At 27.0% G+C, this 14757-nt stretch overlaps 1 protein-coding gene and 1 pseudogene across 1 annotated transcript; both read right to left on the bottom strand.

The window, feature by feature from the left end:
- Positions 1 to 305: 305 nt before the first annotated feature.
- Positions 306 to 5843, bottom strand: LOC114131763 (phospholipase A2 group XV-like). The gene is made up of 7 exons (XM_027997063.2): positions 5282 to 5843; positions 2197 to 2339; positions 1901 to 2132; positions 1610 to 1837; positions 1353 to 1524; positions 1175 to 1294; positions 306 to 1113 (listed from the first exon to the last, which is right to left on the bottom strand). Exons 1-7 carry the CDS (start codon positions 5361 to 5363, stop codon positions 891 to 893), a joined length of 1200 nt encoding a protein of 399 aa, XP_027852864.2. The 5' UTR covers positions 5364 to 5843; the 3' UTR covers positions 306 to 890.
- A 2611-nt stretch (positions 5844 to 8454) lies between these two features.
- On the bottom strand, positions 8455 to 11502 carry LOC126551864 (uncharacterized; annotated as a pseudogene).
- Between the last annotated feature and the right edge of the window lie 3255 nt (positions 11503 to 14757).

Raw genomic sequence — 14757 nt, 5'->3', positions numbered from 1 at the left:
CTCACGTTGTTAATATTATTATGTTTTAGGACTTGCGTCTGTTTATATGAAATAAATAAATAAATTTAAAAGGTGGTTGGAGTAAATTCATATAAAATAATTGAAAAAATAACATTATTATGTAATTGGTTAAATAAATGTTAATGTGACATATAAATATGTCCTTGTAATGAATAATAAATATTAGTAGTGATAAGTAGTAATATAACATGATTAACTTGCTATTGTAATAAAACTTTATTGTAACACTACAAAATTTTATTGAAATAAAATTGATTTCATGAAACAAAAACGCAAATAATAAATACATTTAATTTTTTTTCTATATTATTTTCTTAATTTTTCACAAGTTTTTTCTATAATAAAATAATATTTATAAATGTTGTAATAATCATATCATATTTCTATCAATTAGATTCATCTACCTTATTTTTCTGGATTGATAATATTTTGATACAATTATGTTTTAATTTGTGATATTTACTATTACTAATAAATTTTGTACTACATTACTTTGTATTATACAAAATGTTGAAACATTATATTTTTTAAATTATTAAATGGTTACATTACTAACTATATAAATAATTAACAATGAATAATGAACAAGTTTAGTTCTAATAAATTTAATAAACTTATCGATCAATTCACTAAAAAACAAAGAAATTGATTGTTTCAGAGTATTTTAAGGTCTCCAGTAAACCACAAAATGAAAAACAATTTAATGTAAATTGGAGGTTTAAGAAAGTTTGAGTACTTGTTCATATTGTACAAAAATATTATTTATTGTTACTAATTTCCTTAAATATCTATTAAGATGAACTTAAACAGTTATTAAATTATTATATTATGCATCCTAATAATGACTTAAGTTTAAGATAATTAGGTATCTATAGTTTTTCCATGAGCTGAGCAATGTAATCCAATACTCGTTCATCCCTTAAGATTGTCATGTGGTCAGCATTTGGAAATACTTGATGAAAAACTTTTTGTTTTTGCATACTTGACCAATAAGTGCAACCTTCAAGACTTCTGGAATTAACTGTGCCATCTCCATTACCATATTGCAATTTAGGATACTTAAAGGGAAATTTACCCGGTCCAAATATCATTCTAAAATGTGACAAATAAATGTTAAAAAAATAATAAATAAATAATCGATGATGGTACAAACTTTTCAACTGTTGGAATTGTATCACCGTGTAAACAATGGACTTCTACACCAGGTGGTCCAAAATCCATGTACTGTTTAACGTCTAAATACATATTATAGCCAGTCATGTAGTCTATGTCTCTGTAATAATCACAATATTGAGATACTTAAATTATTTTTATTGCTGCAAAATACTTACTCAAAAAATGGTTTATAGTCTGCCACTGTGAAGTTTTTTGTATCAGTTTCAACTAATACTTCATCTGACTTCCAAAAATATGGAGATGGTAAAAGCCATGCTAAGCTAGGAGATGTAATTTGTTCAGCTTTTAGAACACTACCACTAAGAACATAAACACCTAAGTCATCACCTGGAAATAAATAATACATATTTACTATAGATATTAAATTTTAATATACTATTTTCTTATTTTCTATTTATTACTTTCAGCATACCTACAGTAAACACTTTCAATGCTTTAACGGCTCCACCCCAAGCACCAGCTAATGAAACCATTGCTCTGACATATTGATCTTTCCACTTTTGTGTTTGAGATCGCAAAAATTGTAATGTCATACATCCTCCCATACTATGTACAATGAACACAACTGGTGTATTATTATTTTGTTGGTATGTTTCTTCAGTTAGTGTCTTTAATTTTACAAAAAACTCTGTATTTTCATCTACATAAAATTAAATAATTGTAATAATATGGTAGGAAAAATTATTTCATTTTTAATTCTTACTAGGCGCTTTCCTAAAATCATAAGGAGCTCCTCGAATAGAAACATCTCGCTCAAGACCAGTACCAACTAATGTATCACCAACACTCTTAAAGTAAGCACCAAAGGTGGATAAACTAGGGTCAATGTATTCAACAGCAGAAGAATTTCCCCATCCAGGTACTCTTATATCTACACCTGGAGGACTGTGAGTAGTATGGGTAACATTGTCATAAATCAGTCTCATATTGTCTATCTAATTATTAAACCAAATCAATGAGTTATTAACTAAATACAACTAAATACATTATTTCACTTACCAAGCAGTCTATCACATATGGCACTAACAATTCAAGATTTAACCAAATGTTAGAATAATCATTTGTTTTTTTATCACATAAATAATGAACAACACTGGGTTTGTTCAATTTAGCATCAATGCGGCTACCACCATCACCTGGAACTAAAAACGAAAAAAAATCATTTTAATTAATATAACATTATACTGACAAAATTGCTACATAAATTGTCATCCTTACGATCTTTTAGCAATTGGGTTGATTAAATACAGAAGTAACATGAGACAATTAAAAATGTTAAATTTAATCAATTATTAACTTTAAAAAAATTGTATTCATATTTATATTTTAGTTAGTGTGAATAACATTATTTAATAAAATAAGTAATAACTAGATAGTTCATGAATTATTTAATTATCTGCATGTACCTAACAGTTAAAATACACATTAATATGGAACAAAAAAATTTATTATACTTTAACCAATATTTCATACAATATTAAGTTGCTATATATAATTTTAATTTGATTTTTGTTAAAATATAGAATACATTCAAGTATAATATGAGAACATATCAAAAATAAAAATATATTTTATACTCAGTATATATTTTTAATTGAAGTAATTAATAAAAAAATAAATAAAAAATAATAAAATTAAAATTATTTCTATGTTTAGTAGTACTTATCAATGTGTGATTATGAGTAACTATTTTCATTAATGATCAGTAATTAATACCCTGTTAGATCCAGATTAACTGAGGCACATCTAAATTTTAGTATTAAAAGTAACTGTCTAATAATATTTCTCTTGAAATTGAAAAGTTGGTGGGAGAAAAGAAATGTCAAATATAGTCATCTTACACTTAATTAAATAAAATGGTTTTTTTTTAATGTTAGAGTAAATTTTTTTGTAGGTAGTTGTTTTTCTTCATTTTTTTGTACCTCCTGTTTTTGTAAACGTAAAGAATAAAATAGAAAAATTTTGTATAAAATATTCTTTTATCGTTAATTTTTATGTGCGGCCCTCGTAGTAAACTATCCAATACATTTGGCCCACTTGATACTTTGAGTTTGACATGCCTGGTGTAAGTACACAATAATTTATCATAATCTGACATTTACTAAGCATAAACAGCGTTAATATTTTTATAGATATGGAATTTTTTCTTAATATTTTCATGTTTTATTTAAGTTACAGCGTTATTGTTTAGCAATTTTCTAAAGTGACTGAGATACATATTATAGTAAGTAGTTTATAAATTGTTATCATTTGGAAAGTTAATTATTTTGTTACTTATAACTTATAATTATTTTATTTTGTTCCGATTGTAAATCATTTGTTAGTGTATTCGTTATCATTACAGTGAATGCTATTATTTGTATAAGTTCTATTAAAAATTAAATATTTATTTACCAACAGAATTTTTAGTAAACAAAAAGGTATATATGGCTTATGTTGAATTAATAACATAAAAGTAACTTTTATTCATATAATAAATCATTAATACTTTTTTATTACTACTTCATTGTATTCTTAGTCAAAAATACTATACAAGTGGATATGTTATTTAATTTGATTTATTCAAAATTAAATAGTATAGAACAGTAGTTCTCAACCAGGGTAACATGAAAAATCAGCTAGAAAAGGAAAATAAATAAATGTTTGCAAAAAAATCATATTATTAAATTCATATTAATATCAACATTTTGAACGTTTTTTTCTGTGTATTGTATTTTTTTTTTAATAATAAAATTATTTTTAAAATATTCAACTAAGATTGTTTATTATTTTGATGTTAGAGTAATGTAGTATTTAATTCTAGTAGTTAAAGGTAACATGAATCAAAAAAGGTTGAGAACTACTGTTATAGAAAATAATAAAGGTGTAAAAAAATGAAAAATACAAAAATGAATTTATGTTTAAACTAATATATTTGTTTTTATGGCACTTTTGTTTAGCAGAGTAATATATAGTTATTTTATAAGCTACTTGATTCAACACTTTAACTGTAACATACTCTGTAACATATAAACATAAATGTGTTAATCAATAAAATTTATTTAAAAATATTATGTATCTATAAATAAATATTAAAATATTTTTAACTTATTTATCAAAGTACATGGTTATCACTATTATCATGTGCATTTTAAATTTATTAATTCTAAAAAATAATATTAACTAAGCATTAGTTATGTGTTAATATATTATTTGTATCAAATACATAATTTTAAATTTATTAGTTCACCGACCTCTGGCTATAGAACAAACAAAAGATGTACTTATGCAAACTTGAATTTTGAAGAAAATTGTTTTTATAAAATTAAATACACAAATTTCAAAATTTATTAGATAAATAATTTCGTAAATAATGAACATGAAATATGTATGGTAGATTTTGAAAAATTATTAAAAAAAAATAATAATAATTGATAATATCATGTAGATACATTAATTATGTTATATTATTTAGGCAAAAAGTGATATGAATACTTAACCTTGATATTAAAAATGTTACTATATATATAATGATTATACTTAAAATTATTTTTAAAGCTACTTAATAATACTCAAGTACTATTATTTTATTCTATTAAAATTTAAACTTTATTATGTTTTAAATTATAATGTATCCAATAATAAAATATATTATATATTTAATAATATACAGCATTACAGTTACAGCTTATTTACTGATTAATCAGATAATTAATCTAGCTATTGTTAAGTTGTTAATAAAATGTGGTCAGACCATAAGTTTAAACAAAGATAAATAATTTAATAATCGATACCTAAAAGGTTTCAGTTAATAGAGAAAATGACCTTCAAATTTCAATTAAAATTCATAGTGTGTAAATACTTCATTGATAGCATTTAAAAAGCCATAAATTCGCTCTTATAAGGTGTAAAAAAAATAAATACTAAAATTACAAATTAATAAAAAAATATATATATCGAGATGACCTCCTGACAAGGAAACAAACGGGACGGTATGGGAAATACTGAGGACGGGGACAGTTAACAAAGCAGTGAGCCCAGACGTAAGATAGATAATAAAGCACTCGTTGACTTGGTCAACGACGGGACATGGGCCAAGACTTACCTAAGACAACCGGATATCTGGCAGATGCGGACGTAGCGGTTAACAGCCATACAATAACGGCCAAGCCGCTGGTGGCCCACATCGTTGCTGTTGGTGTCTGCCGATGTATGCGACGGTGTCCGCCGTTACCGACTTCAGCGGTCGCACGGCCGCCACGGGTCACATGCGACACGGACGACGGCCGTGACAGTCCGATCGTGGATTACGATTTATGAGCGACGATCGCCGCCTAGAATGCAGCTGGTGGTGGTGGTGTTGCTGCTCACTAGTCACTATCACCGAGCGTAACAAACAAATGTTATTATTTTCTTATCGCGAGCGTGCGACACAGATCCATAGCGATAGAGCTGATCTACTATTATCATTTATCACGGCCCACCACGGATCGTTCGACACGACAGACGAAGACGCGCCGCCCGCCGCCGTGTAATAATAATTGTATTGTAACAACGACAGTAGTGGTCGAGCACGAATATTACACTTTTATTAAAATCGGAACGCTCGATTGTTATCCATGTAAATAAATTATAATTATTGTTTTATTAAATATACGATAATAATAATATCGTACGACATACAATATCCATCCACAGATATCTATATTACACTAGATAAGGTACTCGCCTTATCGTGTGAAGCACGGACTAAGATAGTATGGACTGGAAACGAACTGGTGGGCGGGTGACGGGGAACCGGGCCGCTTATGGAATGGAGTAGGCTTGTGCGGGGGGAAATGGAGCAAGTGCGAATGTAGCGCTACTACGGACTAGGATTGAACTATTAGTTATTCCTATTTCCTATTATTTAATATAATATGTAATACATTTTTGATGTCGTAAAATGGTTTTGAGGGAAAATAGATTCTGGATTTTTAAAACGTAAGGTAATAAGTACACATGCAAAACAAAAATATGCGATTTCTTTATTAACCAAAAAATAATTATATAATTATATAATTTCATTAATATTTTAATTTATGTATTAACAAGTTTTGAATTCTTCTTTTTCTTTGCATTATTTTTTTTTTGATCATTGTTTAAAACTTTTGTATATTGACACATCCTCATCTTTACGTAATATGATATTATAAAAGTCAGTACTTCAATTTTATGAATACTGCATGGAAAAGTGTTGATAAGTTTCAATTTTTTGTTAAAAAAATCATCAACTGTCTGTTGAAAAACATCATAATCATTGCAAAATTTTTGAAATGATTCCTCTACATTTGTCAACAAATTGAATAAGAATGTGCTTGGATGAATTAAGCCTCCTCTAGTTTTAATATTTGTGAGAGCTGCTTCAGCCATATCACAAAATGATGTTTTACCTAAAATAATAATTTTTAGTTAAGGAATTAAATAATTTTATAATTCTTTGCTTTACCTTGTACTGCAATTTGACAATTGTTACATTTAATGTGTTTATTAATATATCTTGTGACATACCCACAGATGTAATATAACACACATGATTCTGTATCTGATTTATAGTAGTCATGATCACTAAAAATATCAGCTTGAAATACATTGTCTACTTCTATGTCTTGAGCAACTAATGTATCTAACCTCTTCTTCAAATGATCAATTTTTAATTGTCTTTCAGATGTGTCATTATTACTAAATACATCTTTTATATCCTTTATACTCAATTTCGGTGTTATTGAATCCAATATTGTGCAATTTCCACTCTTAGGAGGCTTTATTATGGAATATACTGATAATAACTTATATACCTGTAAGAATGTTGGACAATTGGGGTGATCGTTCGGACCAGTTGCCTGTCTCGCCATACCAAAAAATTGCTGTTGATGTAAGAAAAAAAATTGTTATTAGAATATATTAAGTTATCTGTGAAAGTTTTTGTTAAAATGTTGTTAAAATTAGGAATATTTTAACGACTTTTGTTTATTTTACCTCTAGTTTATCCTGGTTCATTTTTGAAGTTAAAACATATTTAAATCCGTATTCTTCCAAAAGGTGCTTGGATAACTCTATTACTGATTTTATGGTAACACGCAGACCTTCAGCAGTCGATTTTGATAAAAATTCTTCTTCAGGAATAGAATGATTAAGTACATGGTCTTCCCATAAATCAAGCCATACTAATGTATTTTCTAATACCTAATTATAAATCAAAATAATTTTTTTTGATTTATAAAAATATGTAGGTATACTGTCAGCATTTTGCTACTAATTATATCATTTTACTTACAACAAAATCCTGACTTTTATGTTTGATACCCTCGGCTGGATGCCTTCGGTTTAATGTATCAAACAGTCTGTTTATTCGTTCTGTGAATATTTGTGTAGGCTCACTGTTTTCTAATGATTTGATTTTTGCATGACAACGGTAATATTCAATTGCTTTAGCCATCGAATTACTAAAAATCTGTAAAATTATTAAAGAACAGTCATATTATTTATTAGATAAAACTTATAAAAAAGATATATTACCTGGGTAGCTAATTTGACATTCATCTTACTAAAACTGTCAGGTGCCAAATGTCTGTGTGTAATTTTTGGACACACTCTCAATGGTGCAATACAATCTCTTTCTAAATCATTTTTATGTACCTCCACATAGTGCGACCATCTAATATAATTAGAATCTGGTGATTCCTGTAAAATAATACATTTTGTTAACAAATTAAATAGTAAAAAAACATTTTCATATTTACTCTCAATCCTTTTTTATTGAACAGTCTATTCCGGATATTTTTTATAAGGTGAGGTGCGTCCGAGATCATAAAAATTTTTCTCTCATTATTTAGAGGATGTTCAAATGAATTTGTGACTTTTCCTTTTTCACCTGTCACACCTAATTCTGACCAGAGCTTACGATTTGTTGTTGCTCCATCAGAGACAACTCCATTTACTATTACTCCACATTTTTCCAGTAAACAAATTGCTTTTATTACTAGTTGTGCCAAAACTGAACCTGATATAATTTAAATAATATTTTATATATTAAATATGATACAATTTTAGTCGTTTTTATAAATTAAAAAAACTTTCCAAAAATTGCATTTACAATGAAAACATCACATACTTACAACTTACCACAGGCATAATTATAGTTTGTAATAATATAAATAAACTACCTAATAGTTACTCATAATGGTTATTGGTTATACTAAATATATACTTATCTAATTTATTACTTCCAAGACATAAACTTGCATTTCCCAAAACAGACAATGATCAAATCATGCAACATAAAATAATATAATACACAAATTATAAAGGTTACAAACAAAAATAGGTAACTACTGAATGTTAGATATTATAATATTTTAATTGACGGACATTTATACATGTTACCTTTAACAGGACCGTTTGAAGCGAAAACTGCAATTGGTTGTGTGAAGTTTGCTCCAAGACTTTGAAAAAGAAAAACCAAACCATGGTTGGCTTTTAACCCCGAACTTTCAATTTCCCCACCAAAATTCTCTAAGCCAGAGTATGTTAGGGTTTGGGAATTCACTTGCAAACTTTCACGCAGGAATATCTCATCAAAAACTAACATACCATGCTTTTGTTCTTTACTAAACAAGGATACTTTCTTTTTGAATAATAAAAAAAAATTTTCATCAAATCCGCATTGTGTATTAATGAGAGACAAATACTTTCTTATAGTGCGTGCACACGGTAAAGGCAGTATTTCTTGTTCTTTTAAAAATAAATAAGTGGAAGATGATCTATGGATAAATTAAAAATTAAAATTGTCAATAGTAATTGGGTTTCATATTATACTTGTGTTTTAAAAATATTAATATTAGTAATAATACCTACCTTATTTTTAGTAAAATGCATAACATAATCCAGTCTTCCGAGTATCTCCTATTGTTTGGTTTTAATGCTTTGCTTGTATTAACTATTTCTTGGATTATAGATTTTTGTGAATTATTTAAGTTATTTGATGTAAATAAAGTATTCAATGCACTGTCTGTTAAAGTTGCAGTTTTGTTTTGAATATCAGCTAATGCTGAATTCAACTTACTAATGCTTAATTTAAGCCTAGAAATATATATTTTTAGTGGGTTAAGAGTTATATATTTACACTTAATTATAAAATAAATTTACTTTGAATTTGATTTTTGGAGATTTTTCTTTTTACTTAATATATTATTGAATACACGACGACGAATGGGAGTAAGTGTAACACCAATTCGTCTTGAAGTTTTCAATAATAAATTTTTTTGGTATTTTTTAAACAATGGAAATAAATAGTCACATTTTAGGCATCTCTTTTTTTTTGATGACGATACTAAAACAGAGCATTTCTTATGACGCCATAGTCCATTATTAAGTTCGGCTGTTCCAATAGATACTCCTAAATAAACAAAATTTCAGTCAAAGCCAAATAGTATGTATCAAAATTTAAAAATTAAATATTTAATGTTCTAATAAAATAGAAAACATAATAATATAGAACAATGCATTTATTACCGGGGAAATGTATTGCCATAGGTCCACCTTGGCACACTTGTTTATAATTAAATGAACTAATTACTTCAGATATATTTGACATATTTATAGAATTAGACGGCTGAATCAATCCTACACTTGTAGGCTCTATTATTTCATTATTCACAAAACAACTTATATTTTTGTCATTAGTGACAACTAATTGTTTTTCAATGACAATGTGATTTTTTTTAAATACAGCATTATAGAAGACTACCGTTTTTTTTCATTTCTAAAAGTGGACCATCCAAATGGTAAACTTATTGAGTTAACCAATTCATTAAGAAACACTGGTTTCTGTAAATAAATTATAAAACTGCATCAAGTCAGTAATGAAAAATAATGCATATAAACAATTTAATTAATCAAGGTTATTAAGTTTATTAAGGTCTTATTTACTTGTTATTAAAATAATTATTACCTGTAAATCCACTAAGCAAATTTGTTTATAAGGTGTATCTGTTACTGTAGGATAAATACAATCAATATTTCTTTTTAAAGTTACTGAGGAAGCCTTAAAATATAAAAATTAATTTCATGTATGATATTAATATATAGGTAGTAAAATAAAACAATTCAAATCTTAATATTACTTTTACTGGAAAAAGTTCTTTTCTAAATGACTCGGCTGTTGGTGAGGGTTGAAAAATATTTTTTTGTTTGATTGCAGATGGAGTAGTTATTTTTTTCAATTCATACAATTCTCTTGTATCATATGCCTTGAAAAAAAAAAACATTAAGTACTGATATATTCTATTAGGTAATTGAACCATGTATAAAAATTAATACTACATAAAATATTTCCCTCTATTTTTTAGTGAAAACAAGAGGGTATATCACCAACAATCTTAGTGCTTATATTTTATAATTTACATTCGGCATAATTACATCAGATGGGTGAGTTGGTGATTCACAAGCTGACTCAGCTGTTGATAAAGGTTGAGAGATATTTGTTTGATCAAATACAAATGGAATAGATCCTTTTTTCAATTTGAACAATGTTCTTTTATGATATCCCTTTAAAAAAAAAAACTTAAAGTACTGACATTCTATTAGGTATTTGATTCATGTATAAAAATTAAAACTATACAAATTATTTCCCTCTATTTGATTAAAAACAAGATGGGAATTGGGTATATCCACTATACCACTCACTAGCTTCTTGCTTATATATTATAATTTACCTCCGGCATAATTACATCAGATGGTGTTTGTGAATAGTTAGTAATAACGTCATCAGGTGCAAAGTGTTTAGAACAAATGTAGTTTAATGGTTTTAATTGATTTTTTACTGCATTATGTACCGCTGATTCCCAAGCTACTTTGTTACTTTCGTATACTTTGAATAGTGTAACATTTGTCTGATCTTCACGACTTTCACATTCATTAATTGAACATTTACGTACTTTATGCCGTGGTGCCATTTTGCAACTTTTAAAGTAGTAATAGAAACATTAAATTTTGATGTAATAAGTAATAAAATCAGTAGGTAATCACGGACTAAGATGTCATTTTACCAAGTCAAATGTGATGAATAATAAACATAATATGTTAATATGTTATATTATAAATAAATAATAATTACAATAATATACATTGGAGGGAAAATTTAAAAAGTAGACATTTATGGTTCTCATATATAAACATAGATAGAGCGCGAATCGTACTTGCCCCATTTCACCCCGCACAAGCCTACTCCTAACCTTAAGCGGCCCCGTGATTAGGCGTTCGTTTCCAGTCCATACTATCTTAGTCCGTGGTGTGAAGCCTGACAAATAGTAATAGTCTGTTATCTTCAATTCGTGGTTTGCAAAATATTTCGAATAAACATTAGTGAATAGTGATGAGTAGGTACTTTCAATTCATTTTGGTGAACTAATTCATGTGATTCAGCTCATTAAAATGAATTGTTTTACTGAATCAATTCAATGATTGCATGTTATGGTCATAGATCCTTCACACTGGTTCATTCATGAATTATACTTCCTACTGAGTTCTCTTTTTATTGTTAGTGTTTGGAGTGTGTTATGTTATAATAATGTTTATTGTATATTGTAATATACATAATAATAATAATATATTAATAATGTAATAAGTGATACTGCTCAAGAGGAGTGTCATAACCCCCATACACCTCCCTTGTATATGCCACTGGTCACATAAACAATCACTATGGATAGTACAAACATATAATGAATTAAAAGTGAGTTAATGGTCCAAAAAAAAAATTCAAAATTTTGATTGGTTCATCAAATTTTTGTAAATCAATTTTGTTTTATTTATCAACATAGGTGTGATTACATTACAATATATTTTCATTTTTATATATTATAATATACATATAAAATCAAATAATAAAACAGAATAACACTAAAATGTAACTAATGATTCATTCAATACTTAGTCATTTTAGATACAATGTGGAAACTAGTAGAAATATTGTTGACTGTTGAGAAAAATCAATTATCAATACTTAGTTAACCATTGAGTTACTACTATTAAAGGAAAAAGAAGAGAAAGAAAAATGAATCACCCTGTATTATTTATTTGTTATTTTTATTTATATTTTAAATACAAAACATAAAATGTTTAATATGTTTTAAATTGTGCTTCATACTTTAAAATATATAATCATGCCAGTGTCATGTGTTGCATATGGATGTACAAATGGATTTAAATCTGGTCAGACTATTAATTGTTTTCGGTGAGTTAATCTATGATTAGTTACCTATTATTTATTAATATAGGTTACATGGAGGTATACATAGTTTGTGTATCTGAGAATAATTATTTTAATACAGATATTTTAATTATTATAGATTTCCTTTAGCCAATGTTGATCTAAATATATAAAAAATAGAATGCAGCCACAAGAAGAAAAAATTTTACTCCAACGAAATGGAGCCGTTTATGTAGTAATCATTTTGTTAAAGAAAATTATCAAAGAAAACTAGGTAATAATAAAAATATTCTTTTAAAACAAAATGCTATGCTGACAGTGTTTTCTGAATTTCCTTTTTATTATCAAGAGGCGTCAAAAGTTCCAAGAAAAAAATCCTTTGTAAGAAATTCCAATCAAATTGAAGATTTAAATTTCAATGCAGCAAAATTATTTTATTTAATTTATATCTAATGATGATTAAAAAAAAAAAAATAATTCAAATCTAGCAGAATATGACATTCCATTAGTTGATGATGAAATTGGAACTTCTGATGACATTCCATTAGAAAATAATAAAGTTAGAACCGTTGATGAAATAGTTCCAACTACCAGTAATAAGGAAGTTCAAACTATTAATATATACAACAATGAACTTTTGCTGAAATTTAAAATAAAAATTTTACAGCTAAAGTGAAGAAGAAAAAATTAAAGAATATGTAACCTGTAAGAGTTAATGTATGATTTAAAAACTTAAGGCTTAATGGATTGTGTAGGGTGAACTAGTAAATATAATAAAAAATAGTTTCAGCGGTAAATACTAATGTTTAAAATTTGTATATAAAATAATATACTGCTTGCTTTTTCTGCTTCTAAGCACTTCTTTGCAGGCATTTGATCATTTAATATTAATGAATAGCTTATATTTTATGCTGACTTATTGGGTACTTTATTGGACTTATTAAAAAATAAACTAAAAAACAATAAAAAAAAGTACAGGTTGTCGCTATGCTAAGGAAATGAAAAAGTTTGCCTTAATCTTACATTATTATTTAGCTTATAACTTCTGCTGGTAATTCATGCTTTATCAATCTCTGCACTTGTTAAAAGTTTTTAATAATTTTTATATCTATTATCTTCCAGAAACATATAATTATGGTTTTATTATAATTATTTAAGTATAATTTTTCAGTACTATTCTAACTCTTCTTAATCCATCTTCAATTGCCAATTTGACCTCAACATTAGATGCAAAACCTGGTTTTTTCGAAGAATTTTTTAAGAGCATTAAACTAATTCCAGCTAGAGAGAAGAATTGCTTGCATTATCAAGGATAATGTCAATAAGAAAAAACATTGTATATGATGGAAAAGAAGATAAATTTTTAGGGTATTGCGATTTTGGTGTCATACAAGTTGAAACTCAAGAAACCCCTGCAACTGAACCATTATTTTTTATATTGGTTGGACTTAATGAGACATGGAAATGGCCAATAGGATACTTTGTGCTGGCAAAAAGTACAGCTATAATACAAGCTGGACTAGTTACAACTGCAATTCAAATGGCTAAAGAAGCAGGTGCTAGAGTTTGGGGTGTCACTTGTCATAGAACATCGACCAACTTGTCAAGCATGACACACTTAGGGTGCAAACTAAGTGGTTCTTATGAAGAAATGCGTTAATCGTTTAGTATACCTGGGATCGATTGGAAGGTAATGTATATAACATTAATTTGTTGAACTTAATTTAACATTAATACATAATTAAAATGTATAAATAGATATACTATGTGTCCAATACTTGTCATAATATTAAACTTGCTTGTAATGCACTAGCTACTTACCAACAATTTAAATATAATGATGATGTAATTGATTGGTCATACATTAAGAATTTAAATATAGGTTTATAAAATATTAATATATAAAATACATATTAAATATTTTTTATTTTATTTTAGTTTAACAAAACACAGGGTTAAATATTACAAAATATTTTGACTATCCATTTTTAATTGTATTTGTATACAAATAATGGACTAACATTAATATCATCTGTTGACTCGCGTTAAGGCTTTTTCCACAATTGGAGTAAAATGCCTTAACAGCCTGGAGATAGGCAACATAATACAAGGCACTACCTACCTCAGCGCATTCAAATAATAAAATAATAATAATGATAATTGGTACAGTTAATTTATTGTTATAAATAAAATTCATTATTGCCTGTATGACTGTATAAATAAATATAATAAAAATATAATTGCCTGGTTGGCTTAACAATACAATAAAAAGATGCAATATTAGTGATATAATAAAAAAGAAGGCCTGAATGGCTTAAAAAAATGCACTA

This window comes from Aphis gossypii, chromosome X, assembly GCF_020184175.1.
Source record: "Aphis gossypii isolate Hap1 chromosome X, ASM2018417v2, whole genome shotgun sequence".
NCBI lineage: Eukaryota > Metazoa > Arthropoda > Insecta > Hemiptera > Aphididae > Aphis > Aphis gossypii.
The sequence above is the reverse complement of the archived record's forward strand: the minus strand, read 5'-3'. Positions and strand labels throughout refer to the sequence as shown.